Here is a 17,783-nt window from a genome sequence, read left to right on the forward strand (position 1 = left end):
ACATGAAAGCATCACAGAAAGCTACTATATCCTTGGGAGATGTAGAAGGATGTGTGGTAAATAATACGAGCTTAACCCCCAAACGACCCTTGCGTTATACACAAGGGTTATTAGACCAATGATAACCTATGGGTCTGTGGCGTTAAACTATTGGTGGATCTTCCAAGATTTCATATCTTTATACAGTTTAAAGCCAGATCTGTGACGCACAGAATAATACATATTCAGCAATATATAAGCCGGGCGCATTGTGCTGAAAATAGAAAGCTAATTAAGGAGCTAAAAGCAGATACCGTAATGGAACCATCCATCGATGCAACAGCAACGAGATATAGCTTTGACAATAAATTCTAAATTAATATACCAGGTAAGGAAGATTGGAAAGAAGATGTACCCATACAGGCAGAAGCTACCTGGTACATTGATGGCTCAAAAACATTGAGGGTGTAGGAGCCGGTACAGTAGGGACAAAATAAGAGATACATTCTTCGGTAAGTATATGTAAGGATCTCACAATTTTCCAGGCGGAAATGATCAATACTGAAAATATTACTGCGTGGAGGAAATAGAAAGGCAAAAGAGAACTCAGCGTTTAATTGCCATCTTCACTGCTAGCCAGGCAGCGCTTAAGGCACTCAATTCTGTAGAGGTCAATTCTAAGCTAGTAGAGGATTATTTGGGTACCCTAAATAAATCAGGAGACCGTAGCAAGGTTACAGTAGCCTGAGTACCAGAGCACGAGGTTTATAAGGTCAACGAAATAGCCAAACAAGGCTCATTAAAGCCATGCATTGCCAAAATTTACAGCAGACCTAATAAACAAAGACAGGAAAACAGTGAAAGTCATAGTAGGTCTGTGAACAGAGCACACTTTGTCACCTAGACCAGGGCTTCCCAAACTGTGCGTCGCGACGCTCTAGGGCGTGTCAGCGTTGACTTTTAATACAGAAAATATATTTATTTGATTTTAAATGAGTATAAAATAAATGTATTAATAGATAACTCAAATAAAAAACACAACATCAAGTCGATAGACCTTTGAATTTTCCGAAATTATTCAAAAATTCAATCCGAAAATTATACGATGGTCCACGAAATTATCCGAAAATCGGATAATTATCCGGACATTGGCAACACTGGTGTCGGTCTGTTTCGCCGGTCGGCTCCCCTCTCCCGCTCGTGGTATGACATGTCATTTAGTCAAGGTTTTATTTTATTTTATTACGCACGCGGAGTGTTTTGCTATCAACAATGGATGCTTATATGTAAAAAAATAGAAAACAAAGTGATGAATCAAGCGAGAGTAGGAACGTTAATTTAAGTAAAAAGAAGAAATATACGAAATATGACGACCAATATTTGGATTTTGGATTTACCTGCGTTACTAAAGGGAATATAAAACTTTCACAATGTATTGTTTGTCACAAAGTGTTGGCGGCTGAAAGTAGGCTTCCTAATAAACTAAATCGGCATTTTAAATCAACTCACAGTCATTTACAAGGTAAGCCAAGAAACTTTTTTTGTAAAAAAATTGCGAGAGCTTAAACATCAGACCACGGCTTTGGTTTCAAGAGCATCAATTCCTACCAAAGCATTGCTCGCCTTTTACATAGAAGCTTACTGTGTTGCTAAACCATGTAAAAAACCGCATACGATCGCTGAGGAACTGATTTTTCCTGCAGCGGTTGATATGGTAACAGTTATGATTGAATAATCGGCAGCTAAAGAAATAAAAAATTTACCTTTTTCAAACAATATGGTTAGTCGGCGTATTCACAACATGGCAAAAGATAATAATGAGCAAATTTTGGGGAAACTTTCGGGTTTATTTGCCATTCAACTGGACGAGGCGACTGATAGTAATAATGATGGTCACTTGATATGTTAAGTACGGTACATGCAAGATACAAATATATGTGAGGATTTGTTATTTTGCAGAAAAATATGTAAAAGTTGTAAAGCTACTGATTTATTCGAGATTTTAAACTCATATATGACTGAAGATAATATTAACTGGGATAACTGTGTAGGCGTGTGTACGGATGGGGCCCGAGCGATGTCTGGATAGTATGGAGGACTACAAGCTCTCATCAAAACGAAGGCACCAAGTGTAAAATGGACAGTTTGTGTCTGAACTGATCGTATATGATCTGCAAAACCTTCTGCATAAAGGTTATGTGGAACGAAAGCAGAGTAGTTCCACGTGAGCTCGTCTCGGATACTAGACTTACTAGCTTACTAAAAGACGTAAGCAAATGCAGCTTTCAAATCTGTAAACGCGAGATAGAGATATTCTCCCGTTCCATTTTGCCTCTCAATATTATTTCTCAATTTTCGTAAGTCTAAAATGACTGTGAAATATGTTAAAAAAAAACAAAAAGCAAAAAGAAAATAATTTATCATTATTTAGATATTCCTTGGTTCTCCCTAAAAAACTCTTGTTCTTCTTTTAGTTTTACATCTAGTTATTTTCTGCGTTTATTTTCTGTTATATTATATGTTTTAAATGCCTCTGATTATAAATACAAGCAATCAGTAACAAACAGTAAATTTACAAAAGGTAAACATGAATAAGATGCTATTAGATATATTATCAATCTGATTAACTTACTGTTCTAATTCCTCTCTTAGATGAGCCGCTAAGTCCTTGTCCACAGTATCGTATACATCTCTGATTTGTAAGTTGTGATTAGAAGCATATTTCATAAATTGTAATACCCAGCTAAAATAAACAAAATAATCTTATAACTATTTAAAAACTAATTATGATGACACAATCTTAAAATATAAAATCCTAGTAATATTTTATGTTTAACTTATGGTCTTAAAATCGTTTAAATTTTAAACTATAAGCAGAATTACTTAATCACTATCAATGTCGATTCATGAAAAAAGTCACTGCTTCTTCTTGTTCAGGTACCATCTCCGCTACGGAGGTTGGCAATCATCATAGCTATTTTAATTTTTGAGGCAGTAGCTCTAAATAGTTGTTTTGGGCTGCATCCAAACCATTCTCTCAGGTTTTTAAGCCATGAAATTCGTCTTCTTCCGATGCTTCTTCTGCCATCTATCTTTCCTTACATTATGACAGGATGCCATTCTTCTCGCCTCGCATCACATGTCCGAGATACTGTAGCTTTCTTTCTTTAATTGTAAGTTCAACTTCCCTCTGAAGAGAGATGAAGATGAAGCATGAAGATAAAATTTAAAGTTTTACAATTTATTACATACATTTATGGAATAAAAAAATGATAACAAATTTTTTATCACTTCCATTACTTAATATTGCTTTTAAGGTGCCTTGCAATTTATAATGAAGTCATTCTACACTGGAGGAAGGACATTCTAGTAAAATCGGAAACACTGAGCACAATATTAGATACGTAGTACTGCGGTTTCGGTTCACACTTCAGCAAATGTTTATGGGTGATGGCGGTAGGGCCTATTCTCAGACGAGATAAAATGCTTTGATGTAATCGCTTCTTTGGATTTAATTTCAAAGGTAGTATCGACTGTTTTTCTTCTCGCAGTTTGGATGTTGACTGGTTTCACTTGATCTACCAAGCATTAAGTATTAGGTTCTTGATTACAGGTTTTATATCTAGATGTAGAATTCTTCTGAAGTCTATAGCTTCCAGACTTAATATTGCCAGTTTTGTCAGTTAATCTTCTTTCTTATTTCCAACTATTCCAATAAGTGAAGGAATCCATACAAAGTTAATATTTATGTTCAAAGTTTGCAATTGGTTTAATACTATTTTATAATAAGTAGTAAACTTGGATGATGAGGATAGATGTCTTTTATTTAAGGCAGTTACATATCTTAAGTAATCCGTAATAATAAGAGGGTCTTTGATATTATTTTCTACCACAAAATTTATTGCATTAACGTGTAACGATATAATTTCTCCACCACATTGGGTATCACTTATAGGGGGTTGAAAGTGGGCACTGAGCATTTACTGGGCTGGAGATAGGGTAGGCAAACAAACCCAAACGTCTGCGAACGGTCACTCTTGCTTTGGTTGGAGAACTGGGTTGTAAGCAGATGAATAAAGGAGGGACTGGAAGGGGTAACTACAAAGAAAGAAATTAAAAAAATACTACATAGATTTCCTGGGCAAAAAATACAAGAAGGTTCATAAACTATTTGAATTTGGAAGCCGTTTAAAAGAATCCTCTTGCTAGATAGAAAGAAAGGTTTTTCTTTCCTGGTATCACTGGCTGGTGTTTTACCTTTAAGAAAATTCTTTGGACTGGAATTGAATCAAAAACACTGCAAATAATACATAACTATGTCCCACACAAACTGCAAATAGTCTGGGGTAACCATGGAACATAAAAATGAACAAATATTGGAAAATTTTACACTGATTCGGTCTTTGGATTATCCTGGATGACAAAAAACTGCAATCTTCAAAACTTGGCACTCAATTCTTTATTAAAACTATGTGGATCTCTCAAATGGTTGGAAACGCCGTCTTATAAATCCCTCAGATGGGGGATTTATAAGACGGCGATTTATTGAGCCCGAATTCACCTCTCAACAAAAATTGCCGGCTTAAAGACTAAACGCCAAAAACTATCTCTTTTAAATCCAAATCTCCTCTCTAACTAAGCCTTAACTGCTTCTACCACTTTACACTATATTTCCATGACAAAAACGAATAACGAGCAATAAAAAAAACAATAACAAATTTGAAGAAAAATCTGGACTCAGATACAATAACTGACTACTTCCGCGATCAATCGTTGAGTGACATAGTTCACTCAACGGTATAAACAAAGCATAAACGGAAATATTCCTGTTTATTTGATGCGCAAAATCTCTAATAGGCGAAATCAACATCAAAAGAAATACCCATCTGTATTATATAAACAAACTAAAAATGTTTATATTATCCATATCAGCGACGCAAAAAGATTAAGAATATTTTTCGGTGTTTTAATAAATACGAAGGAAAATCGAAATGCTACAAATGAAAGCAGTTAATTCGGCTGTGGAAACATATGCAGGTTTGGGAAGTTTAATTAGTATTTTTGTTTTATTGGAAATACATGCTGCTCCCGCTCCCCCTTCTGTTTTTGAGCAACATCATGGTTACCATATGTTTGGAGTTATTGATGGATACATCGATATAAAGCTTTAGGATGGTAATCAGCTTTTTTGAATACGGAGAGTTTGGTATTAACAGATGAAATAGAAACAATCCAAGTTGGAAGAGTGTTGACATTTGGTAAATTCTATATCTGGATCAATATTTGAAAATTTGAATTAAAACCTTAATAAGTTTCTAATCTTATCAAGACTTATTATGAGATCGTTAAAATGTATTATTTCGTATAGTACTGTTACCAAACTCTCTTCTAATCGTATAGACATAGCGTACATAGGAAAAATGTTGACTATTTTATTCAAAAATAATCGATTCAAATATCTTGTCCTGAGTATTCCATTTATCCATAACAATATATGACTTCAAATAAAAAATATATAATGCGTTAACAAAATTATAGATAATTCTTTAACACAGTCTTAATGTGTTTACTATTTAACTGTGGCTTAACTCAAGGCTGCCTTACTCTAAACAGATGATAAGCTTAATTTTTTAGATTATACCAGCATCTCTTTGAATTTTGTCCCAAGTTATTCTAACTGTTATTCACATTTGTCCGCATTCCCCTCTCCATATTTCCATAGCCATATAAATATAATTCTCTTCAGTTTTGTTTAGAAACATTATGTTGTAAACTTTATTCCCCCTATACTATTTTCTTCCTTAATTAGGAAAATATCCACCGTACGGAAAAATTTGTAAGAAAGAAATTGTAGGTAATCGCATTTACAAAAATTTCGGTGTTTATTCGTTTTGTCCAAAAGTTGAAAATGGCGGAGATATGAAGCAAAGACAGTTTTCCTTTAAAATTTAGATGGAAGTTAACGCAATGTCATAATTCAGTCGCGATTTTAAATTTACACTACTATTAATCCTCCTGAAGGTAAGAATCATAAAATTTGCTAATTTGCGGACGATATTGGTGCAGGATTTGTAGGTAGCGAGTATTATATTACCAACAAATAAGGTTAAGTCAAGAGACAAAGTATCCGTAACAATGTTATCGGTCCAGGAGATTCGGCCGTCTAGAGGCCACCTGTATTGCTAGGAATTTCATATGTATGTGCCTAGGATGCGGATTAGCAGGTCATTGCGCAAAGGATTACCAGGAATCTGCATGATAGAAGTATGCGTGGAGACCAGTCGCAGGGCTTACAGAGTCAATTGATAGGAATACAGAACAAGCAAGAAAGGTAAGTACGAAACAAATAGCAAAAATATTCACTGAGAATCAAAAAAATGAAGAAGTGCCCCAGCGTAAAATTGAAGAAAATTGTAGTTTCTAATGTAGCAAAGTGAAATAGACGTCATAAAGAGTATATACAAGGTGTTTATCCACCAGCGTAATACAGAAAAATAAGGAATGCTTATTGGATAAATAATCATTCATACATGGATGAGTTAACGGACAAAAAAAGATCAAACACATTTAGTGTATCAATCACATAGGTTCACGTGGAGAGGACACGGTGAATATCTTAAATAGTAATCACCTTAATAGTAATGAAGTTCCTGGAGATTTTCCAGGAATTCCGCATGCTTTTAGTAATGAATTCCGCATGCTTTGTTCTTTGTTAACAAATCAATCACTGGGGGGTAAATGGTGATCTTAACCACCTTTTCCTTTCATTTTTTGGCTTTTTAACGACAAGTTGTCAACCAAATTTATCACATTCTATGAATGTAGCGCTCTATTATATTAGAGGTTGGTATTTTGCCTTGCTGTTCTGTCATTTTGACCTCAAGGCCATATCTATTTACGTTGTTTGCGTGGGTGTTAAACCTGTAAATTCATTTACCTGCGAGATTCAGTAAGCTTAAGACTGGTAACTTCATTTTTATCTTTATTACTATATTAATCTTAAATAATTCAATAATGTTACCTAAAGTTAAAATTAAAATCGAATTGATTATAAATAAATTGTTGAAAGTGAATTCTCATGATCTTTCTAGTTCTTTACACTATAAAATAAACCTTAATGTTTTTTACATAAGTTTTTATAATAATTTTTTTATACACATGTATGTTTATCACATGTTCTTTTGCTGTGCTAATTTTGTTAAATTGCAAACTATACCTAGTTTTAATTAATTGTTTTATACAACTTTAACTCTAAATGTCCAGTTTCGTAAGCGTTTTCATATTTTTAACATCATTGACTGCTACATGTCTTTGTAAGGTAACACACATTTTTTAACTTCTCTATGGATGTTTGGTTTCATATTGTTCTTTTTAGATGAACTGATGATGCTTTCTGAGCAGAAAGCGAAACGTCTTTAATAAATAGATGAAGTAGCCACCTTCTTTGTCTTTTATTTCTCCACTTTGACCAAAAAACCTACCCCTCTTCGAGTGAACCTTAGTTAATTTGGAATGACAGTCGTACTCCTTTTCTCTCTCTCTCTCTCTCTATATATATATATATATATATATATATATATATATATATATATTGTGACAATTAGGGTTTATAGAAAATAATTTATAAGTTATATACTACATAATATTAGATATTTGGTTGTTTTAAATAAGTTAAATACTAGAGAATTTAATAAAAATATATTTATGTGAGGGCATTTTTAATAAATTAGCATATAATAATCGTAAAAAGTTGTATTTTAATATTGTAAATATATATAAGTGAGCCATGTGCTTAGGCAACCAAAAATACTCTCGGAGATTGACAGATATTACTCTGAAGTGACGTTTAAGAATATTTATGAATATAAAGTGGGTTATAATAATATATTGTTTGAAATGTGTATTTTATTAAATTAGAATGTTAAGTTACTAATTTAATTATATATTCTGATCTGAAAAGCCTAAATGTAAACAAAATTATTAATAGAAAAGAATGGAATTCTCTGGATCTCCGGAGATGGCCATGTTTGCGAAATGGTTTGTTCCAGAAAATTCATACAAGTATGAAATAGAACAAATTGGAACATGATCTCTTACGAGATGGTTCTAGAATGTCCAAAAGATATAAATACCCGTGATTTGGATTCAAGATGGCAGTTTTTGGCAGTTTTTGAAAGTTTTTAGTCAGAAAAGTTGTAGATAGTGCAGTCAGAAGAGTTTTTAGCAGTTTTATCATGAAAGTTAGTTAGAAGATAGATACATTTACTTAGTGAAGTCAATTGTTCAGAAGTTTTTGGAAGTTTTTAGTCAGAAGTCAGGCCAGTTTATTATGAAAGTTATTAGACACATTTAGTGAAGTAAATTGTTCAGAATTTTCAAGAAGTCAGTCAGAAAAGTTTAGTAAGAAATATGAAAGATTATTTGGAGTCAGAGAATCAGGTACAAATAGTCAAATTGTTTAATATAGTGAGTTAAATGAAGATTAAAAATTATGCATATAATTAATGCACATTTATAATTATACACAAATAATTATTGAAGATTAAAAAAAGTATATTGGAAGAAATTAAATTATATTATGGTTGGAGATTAGTATAAATCAACTTATAATAAGTGGATATTGGTATATTGAAAAGAAGAATAAATATAAATGCTGTTTGCTGGTTTGGTTGGTGGTGTATAAATGCTGGTGAAGAAAACTATATCTTAAATTGGTAGAAGCTGATAATTGAAAAAAGTAATTTCACAAAAAACAAGGATAACTGAAGTAGGAAGACATTCAGTGGTGATTAGAATCTATATAGTAGAAAACTTCATTTAGGCATTCAGTGAAAGAAAGGTACAAAATTTTGTTAATATAATTTAGTTAGTGTCATAACAATTTCAATTTTGAAGATAGTTTTGTTTAAATTGTAGATTGTCTATAGAATTTAATTAGTTTTATAAGAATATCAATTTAAAGATAGTTTATTTTAAATTTACATTGGCTAAGTTAGATATATATGTGTGTTTCATAATAGTTATAATAAAGATAATTTAAAAAAGTACTTACAAGCTAATTCTTTGAGAACCGCGATAAAAACCCTATATTATTAAAAATACTCATTGCTCATCATTCAAACAAAACAACACATCATAACAATTTGGCACCCAACGCGGTGGCTCTCTATTTAAAAGAATTAGTTTGGGAAGATAAGTGCTCTCATATAAGTAAATTAATTATCAGTAGAAAGAAAAAATTATAGATTTTATTTTTAATTATATTTGAACAAGTAAAGTCTCAAAATGTCTCAAGGAAAGAAAGGTACAAGAAGCAAAAAGAATGAAGAAGATGTGGAAGTAGAAACACAACCTATACAAGAGGAGAGTTTAGTTCAAGTTCCACAAGATACTGCAGAAATGAATCCAGAAAGAGAGGAAAATGTCAATATGGCAGCTTTGATGTCATTAATGATGCAGATGAACAAGACAATGGAAGAGAATTCAAAAGAAATCAAAGAAGACATGAAAAAAATGGAACAGAAAATGGAAGAGAATACGAAAAAATTGGAAGAGAATTCAAAAGAAGTCAAAGAAGACATGAAAAAAATGGAACAGAAATTGGAAGAGAATTATAGAAAATTAGAAAAGAAAATAGAAGATAATAATAATAAAATTGTAAAACAAATGGATAAAAAACTTGAAGCTGCAGAGAAAAAAGTAGCAAATGAAATAAAAAGTATACGGAATGACTACAAGAAAAGGATAGAAAATGAGAGGACAGAAGTAAAGAGGATTATTCAAGATAATAAGATAGATATAGAACAGAAAATAGAGTTACAGAAATGTAACTTAGAAGTAAAAATTAACGAAGACAGGAGAAACACAGAAGAAAAATTAGACGATATACAACAAAATATCCAAATAAATAGTAATCAAATAAGAAATGTGGAACAGAGAATAGATGATATTTCACAAATGAGAGACATAGGGAGATCTTACTTAAATTTAACAAATGAGACTGGGATTAAATTCTCTGGTAATATAAAAAATTTGCATCCTAGAGTATACATAAATAGTTTAAAACATAAATTAAGATTGGTGAATAATATTAATGATATTAAAGATTATATTAGAATGACATTAAATGACAATGCAGCAACTTGGTTTGCTAGTATTGAGAATGATTTAGATAATTTTCAAACATTTGAAAATAAATTTTTAAATTATTATTGGGGTGAACTAGAGCAAGCCAAGTTTAGAGAAATTCTATATTTTGGAAAGTATAATCACAATTTAAAATCAAATATGGTAGATTATGCATTAAAACTGATAACAGTTGCAAAATATTTAGAACCACCACTTAGAGAGGATGAAACAGTCTTAAATGTATCTAGACATTTTGATGCTGATGTTGTGCAAACCGTAACTGTACAAAATATTCAAACAATAGATAGTTTTATTAATTTTATTCAAAGAATACAAAGAGGTAATATGACAAGTAATAATAATAACAACAGAAAAAACAATAATAACTTTCAATATAATAAAAATGATAATCAACAATACAGACAATCATATAACAATAATACTAGGTATGGTGATAGTTTGCAAAATTTTAATAATAATAACAGTAATCCAAATAGACAGAACTTTAATAATAATACTAGTTATAATAGACAAAATTTTAATAATAATACTAATTATAATAGACAACATTTTAATAACAGTACTAATAATAATAGACAAGATTTTAACAATAGAAGAAATACAGAGCGACCTAACTATAACAGACAGGTAAATTGTGTTCGAAGGAATAGAAGCTGCGAAGACAGGGAACGAAGTAGTACAAGGCAGGAAAATGTGAGTAGAAGTCATAGTAGGGAAAGACATGGGACATCAGATCCAAGTGGTCAGATACAATCTGACAATTCTAATAATCAAAATTTTGTGCAGTAAACTTTCTGAATTACAAGTTAGGCCATTGCTATTATGAAAAACCTTCTGAATTTATTTCTTTAGATGAAGAGAAAATTATTGAATCTATTAATTTAATTTATATAAATGCTTTGGCCAAAAATAAAATGATTAAGATTATGATAGATACTGGTTCAGAAAGTACTTTAGTCTCGGAGAATTTTATTTTTAATACATTAAAACTATCAGATATAATAAAGATTCCAAAAATTAAAATTATTGGTGCAAATAATAAGAAGTTGGGTGAAATTGATAAACTAGCCAATTTTAAAATTAATATTCTTAATAAAGAAATTAATATGCAAGGATTTATTGTCAAGGATTTATGTGTTGATATATTAATGGGAAATGATGAATTGGAAAAGAAGAAAGTAAAGATAGATTTTGAAGAAAAAATGGTAACTTTGGAAGGGCAAATAATTAAATTTATGCAGAAAGATGAGGTGGAAGAAAGAATAAGAGTTGATAGGATATTATTAAAAGAAAATAATGATGTTTATGAAGAAGAAATGTATTTTGATGATAGGGAAATGTCCCAAAAGAATGTAAAGAATAATTATTGCAGTGAATATTTAAGGAATGGAAATTTTAAGCAGATGGATGCCTACGAGGCGGAGTGCGTAAAATTGGAAGCAAGGAATAATGAGTACATATTGAAGAATAATGTGATTTGTAAAGAAGAAGATATGATGAAAGTTTTAAATTGCCCTGAAGAATATAAATCAATAGTCATTTCCATATTGCAGCAACACAAGGGACTTGTCAATAAAGAAAATAGAATTGCACAAAATTATATCCATAGTATAAAAGTTAAAGAAGAAAAAGATTTTAAAACAAAATCATACCCAATACCATATAAATACAGAGAAGAAGTAAACAAAACAATTAATAATATGTTAGAAAATGGGATCATTGAGAAGGCAGACACACGTTTTATTAACCCCATAGTAGTAGTACGAAAAAGATCAGGTGAAATCAGGTTATGTTTGGATGCAAGGAATATTAACAAGATTACTGAAAAGCAATTTGAAGCACCAATGAGTATAGATGGAATATTAGGAAGAATTACAGGAATGTCATTTTTCACTAAAATCGATTTACAGCATAGTTTCTGGTTAATACCTCTAGAAAGAAAAAGTAGACAGTATACAGGATTTCAGATAGATGGAGTAGTATATCAATTCAAAGTAGTACCATTTGGACTTCAATCATCTTGCAGTGCTCTATGTAGATGTCTTCATGATATTTTGGATCAATATGAACATTTTGTAATTCACTACATTGATGATATATTAATTTTTTCTAAAACGGCTGAAGATCATGAGAAACACCTAAAAATTATAATAAATAGATTAGACAAAGTTGGACTAAAAATAAATCAAGAAAAATGTACATTTTTTCAAAAAGAAGTAATATATTTGGGTTATAAACTTAACACTAAGGGAATCGAAATGGATCCAGAACGGACACAAGTCATTCAGGAATATAAAACACCACACAATTTAAGAACTTTAAGAGGATTTATTGGAATAATTAATTATTATAAAAGGATGATACCAGATCTAAGTATAAAAGAAATTCCATTACTTGAACTACTGAGAAAAGGTGTAAAATGGAGATGGGATCAGAGAAGAGAACTAGCATTCCAAGAAATTAAAAACATTTTTCTGTCAAATTTGAAAATATACTATCCTGACTATACACAGCCATTCATACTAAGAACAGATGCATCAATAGAGAGATTATCAGGGGTATTATTACAAATACATGATGGGGTCGAATACCCAATACAATTCATTTCAAGAATTACAAAGCCACATGAAAAGGGTTACTCAGTTTCAGAATTAGAACTAGCAAGTATAATACACTGTGTCACAAAATTAAGATTTTATTTGTTGGGTAATGAATTTACAATAGAAACAGATCACCAAGCTTTAACGTCTATATTAAATAACAAATATGGAAACAGTAGAATTCATCGGTGGAGTCTAATATTGAGTGAATACTCATTTGAAATCAAATACATTTCTGGAAAATCCAATATAGTGGCAGATGCTTTATCAAGGTTAGAAAATACATCACAAAAAGGGCAGCGAACAATAAAAATTGGATTAAATCAATTAGTAGACAGTACTGGATTATATTCTAGAGAAGAAATTATAAGAGATCAGATCAATTTGAGTGAAAAACAAAAAGTCCTTAGGAAAGATGGGGTATATTATAAAATAATAAATGGCATAGAAGTATATGTAATAACTAGAACTTTAGCAAAGAAAATATTGAAAAATTTACATAACGATTATATGCATATTGGTTCAAGAAAGCTATGGATGCTATTTAGGGACAATTATTTTGCAAAGAATGACATAAGTATAGCAAAAGAAATTACTACCCAATGCCCAATATGTCAACTAAACAAAGAAAAGAATTTCAAAAACCAGAACACATATAAATCTAATGTTGTATATGAAAAACTAAATACAGTTTCCATGGATTTTATTTCAAATTGAGTTCTCAGTCCAACAGGAAAAAAGCATATACTAGTGATAGTTGATTTATATACAAAATTTATTAAACTATATCCCTGCTCCAGAACAAATGTTAAAACATTAAAATTATATATTAATCAATTTTTCGAAGAAATAGGACCATTTAGAAACTGCATAATAGATAATGCTACATATTTTAACAACCAAAAATTTCGGACATTTTGTGAGAAAAAGGGAATCAACATTCATTTTACAAGTATCAGACATCCTCAGGCAAATCCTGCAGAAAGATATATTAAAGAAGTTATAAAATATTTAAGGATACTGTGCCAAAACCAACATGAAACTTGGCAGCAACATATACCACAAGTAGAGTATTTTTTAAATAATACACATAATTTGAATACAGAAGAAGTACCAGAATATTTAATGTTTGGCCATATAGGAAACAGAAAGTGGATTAGTGAATATAATCAGGATATGTTAGAACAAGTAATGCAGAAAGTGAATAACCGAATTAGGAGAAAAGCTGAAAAATATATCAGAAGACAAAATCGAAATATAAAAAAACCAATCACATTTCAAAAAGGAGACCTAGTGTTAATTCGTTCACTTAGAAAAAGTAATGTTAAAGAAAACCGTTGTAAGAAATTACAACCAATGTTTGAAGGTCCATATACAATTGAAAATCAGAATGGACTAAATAGTTATGTGTTAATAGATGCAGAGAACAGACTAAGAGGCATATTTCATATCAACGACATTTTTCAATATCATGAAGAGATTGAATAATGATTTCTATACCTTTAACACAAATATAATAACACTAATAACTTACTGATATATCCATTTTATTCAATAGACTTGATTTGTTAAATAGATGGTAGATTTCATTATTTTGAATCAATTTGACATAATACTTGTTGAATTTTGTACATATGGAAATTGTTTGGTACCCTAAAAATCATAATTTGGGGTTAGATACAGAATTGATTGTGTAAATGTCTTTATAAAAAGTGTAAAACTTACCAATTCATATGGATAAAAGCCTGTTGAATGGAAATAATTCCTAGATTTTGTCTATAAATAAACAGAACACAATATCTATTATATTTTTAATTAAGGTTATATTTTATTCTCTGATAAAATCCATTCTCCATTTGACATGACAGTTTGACCATAGAATAGCCGAACTGTGATCCGTTGTTCTCTGTTTTGACATAGACAGCGAACAGGGATGTATTTAACACATTTTAAATAATAAAAAAAAAATTGAATTATTAATTTATTAAATTTAATAAGGTATGAGAAAATTAATATTTAAAAAAATAATAAGTAAATTATTTATTTTAAATATTATTTTTGGGGTATTGTGACAATTAGGGTTTATAGAAAATAATTTATAAGTTATATACTACATAATATTAGATATTTGGTTGTTTTAAATAAGTTAAATACTAGAGAATTTAATAAAAATATATTTATGTGAGGGCATTTTTAATAAATTAGCATATAATAATCGTAAAAAGTTGTATTTTAATATTGTAAATATATATAAGTGAGCCATGTGCTTAGGCAACCAAAAATACTCTCGGAGATTGACAGATATTTATACTCTGAAGTGACGTTTAAGAATATTTATGAATATAAAGTGGGTTATAATAATATATTGTTTGAAATGTGTATTTTATTAAATTAGAATGTTAAGTTACTAATTTAATTATATATTCTGATCTGAAAAGCCTAAATGTAAACAAAATTATTAATAGAAAAGAATGGAATTCTCTGGATCTCCGGAGATGGCCATGTTTGCGAAATGGTTTGTTCCAGAAAATTCATACAAGTATGAAATAGAACAAATTGGAACATGATCTCTTACGAGATGGTTCTAGAATGTCCAAAAGATATAAATACCCGTGATTTGGATTCAAGATGGCAGTTTTTGGCAGTTTTTGAAAGTTTTTAGTCAGAAAAGTTGTAGATAGTGCAGTCAGAAGAGTTTTTAGCAGTTTTATCATGAAAGTTAGTTAGAAGATAGATACATTTACTTAGTGAAGTCAATTGTTCAGAAGTTTTTGGAAGTTTTTAGTCAGAAGTCAGGCCAGTTTATTATGAAAGTTATTAGACACATTTAGTGAAGTAAATTGTTCAGAATTTTCAAGAAGTCAGTCAGAAAAGTTTAGTAAGAAATATGAAAGATTATTTGGAGTCAGAGAATCAGGTACAAATAGTCAAATTGTTTAATATAGTGAGTTAAATGAAGATTAAAAATTATGCATATAATTAATGCACATTTATAATTATACACAAATAATTATTGAAGATTAAAAAAAGTATATTGGAAGAAATTAAATTATATTATGGTTGGAGATTAGTATAAATCAACTTATAATAAGTGGATATTGGTATATTGAAAAGAAGAATAAATATAAATGCTGTTTGCTGGTTTGGTTGGTGGTGTATAAATGCTGGTGAAGAAAACTATATCTTAAATTGGTAGAAGCTGATAATTGAAAAAAGTAATTTCACAAAAAACAAGGATAACTGAAGTAGGAAGACATTCAGTGGTGATTAGAATCTATATAGTAGAAAACTTCATTTAGGCATTCAGTGAAAGAAAGGTACAAAATTTTGTTAATATAATTTAGTTAGTGTCATAACAATTTCAATTTTGAAGATAGTTTTGTTTAAATTGTAGATTGTCTATAGAATTTAATTAGTTTTATAAGAATATCAATTTAAAGATAGTTTATTTTAAATTTACATTGGCTAAGTTAGATATATATGTGTGTTTCATAATAGTTATAATAAAGATAATTTAAAAAAGTACTTACAAGCTAATTCTTTGAGAACCGCGATAAAAACCCTATATTATTAAAAATACTCATTGCTCATCATTCAAACAAAACAACACATCATAACAATATATATATATATATATATATATATATATATATATATATATATATACATATATATATATATATATATATATATATATATATATATATATATATATATATTTTAGTTCTCTGAAAATTAATGTTTTTTACTTAAGTTTTTTACATATTTTTTATATACATGTACAATAATCAACACATGTTCTTTTGCTGTGCTAAGTTTGAGTGAATTTGTAAAGTGTATTCAGTTTCAATTAATTGTTTATACAACATAATCTTATAATGTCCATTTTCATAAGCTTCTTTACATATTTAATATCATTGACTGCTACATGTCTTTGTAAGGTAACACACATTTTTTAACTTTTCTATGGATGTTTTTAGAAAAAGAACTATTGAGAACAGTCAAAAGAAGAAAAACCAGTTATTTAGGGCATTTGTTGCGCAACGAGAAATACTACATCCCTCAGTTGATAATAAAAGGCAAAATAGAAGGAAAGCGAGGAATTGGAAGAAAAAAATTGTCCTGGTTACGTAATATCAGAAACTGGACAGGACTTGGATTTGAGGAACTCTTAAGAACAGCTGAAGATAGACAAACGTTTGCCACCATAACCGCTAACCTCCATTGATGGAGACGGCACTTGAAGAAGAAGAATGGATGTTTGGTTTCATATTGTTCTTTTTAGATGAACTGATGATGCTTTCTGAGCAGAAAGCGAAACGTCTTTAATAAATAGATGAAGTAGCCACCTTCTTTGTCTTTTATTTCTCCACTTTGACCGAAAAACCCACCACTCTTCGAGTGTACCTTAGTTTATTTTGGATTGACGGTCGTACTCCTTTTCTCTCTCTCTCTCTCTCTCTCTCTCTCTATATATATATATATATATATATATATATACATATATATATATATACATATATATATATATATATATATATATATATATATATATATATATATATATATATATATATATATATATATTTTAGTTCTCTGAAAATTAATGTTTTTCACTTAAGTTTTTTACATATTTTTTATATACATGTACAATAATTAACACATGTTCTTTTGCTGTGCTAAGTATGAGTGAATTTGTAAAGTGTATTCAGTTTCAATTAATTGTTTATACAACATAATCTTATAATGTCCATTTTCATAAGCTTCTTTACATATTTAATATCATTGACTGCTACATATATTTTTAAGGTAACACACTTATAACAACTTTTCTATAGATGTTTGGTTTTTTAATATTCTTCTTTTTAGATGAACTGATGATGCTTTCTGATTAGAAAGCGAAACGTCTTCAATAAATAGATGAAATAGCCACCTTCTTTGTCTTTTATTTTTCCACTTTGACCGAAAAACCCACCACTCTTCGAGGGTACCTTAATTTATATATATATATATATATATATATAAATATATATATATATATATAAATATATATAT

At 29.8% G+C, this 17,783-nt stretch overlaps 1 protein-coding gene across 2 annotated transcripts in view; it reads right to left on the bottom strand.

The window, feature by feature from the left end:
- LOC140431420 (ATP-binding cassette subfamily C member 4-like) overlaps positions 1–17,783 on the bottom strand; it is a 116,163-nt gene that overhangs the window by 88,373 nt on the left and 10,007 nt on the right. For both annotated transcript variants that reach the window (XM_072519346.1, XM_072519345.1), the window contains exon 2: positions 2,612–2,722. In XM_072519346.1, the coding sequence (XP_072375447.1) occupies positions 2,612–2,722 (111 nt within the window). The remainder of the gene's footprint in view (positions 1–2,611; positions 2,723–17,783) is intronic.

Source organism: Diabrotica undecimpunctata, unplaced genomic scaffold (assembly GCF_040954645.1).
Source record: "Diabrotica undecimpunctata isolate CICGRU unplaced genomic scaffold, icDiaUnde3 ctg00000716.1, whole genome shotgun sequence".
In the NCBI taxonomy this organism is placed as follows: Eukaryota; Metazoa; Arthropoda; class Insecta; order Coleoptera; family Chrysomelidae; genus Diabrotica; species Diabrotica undecimpunctata.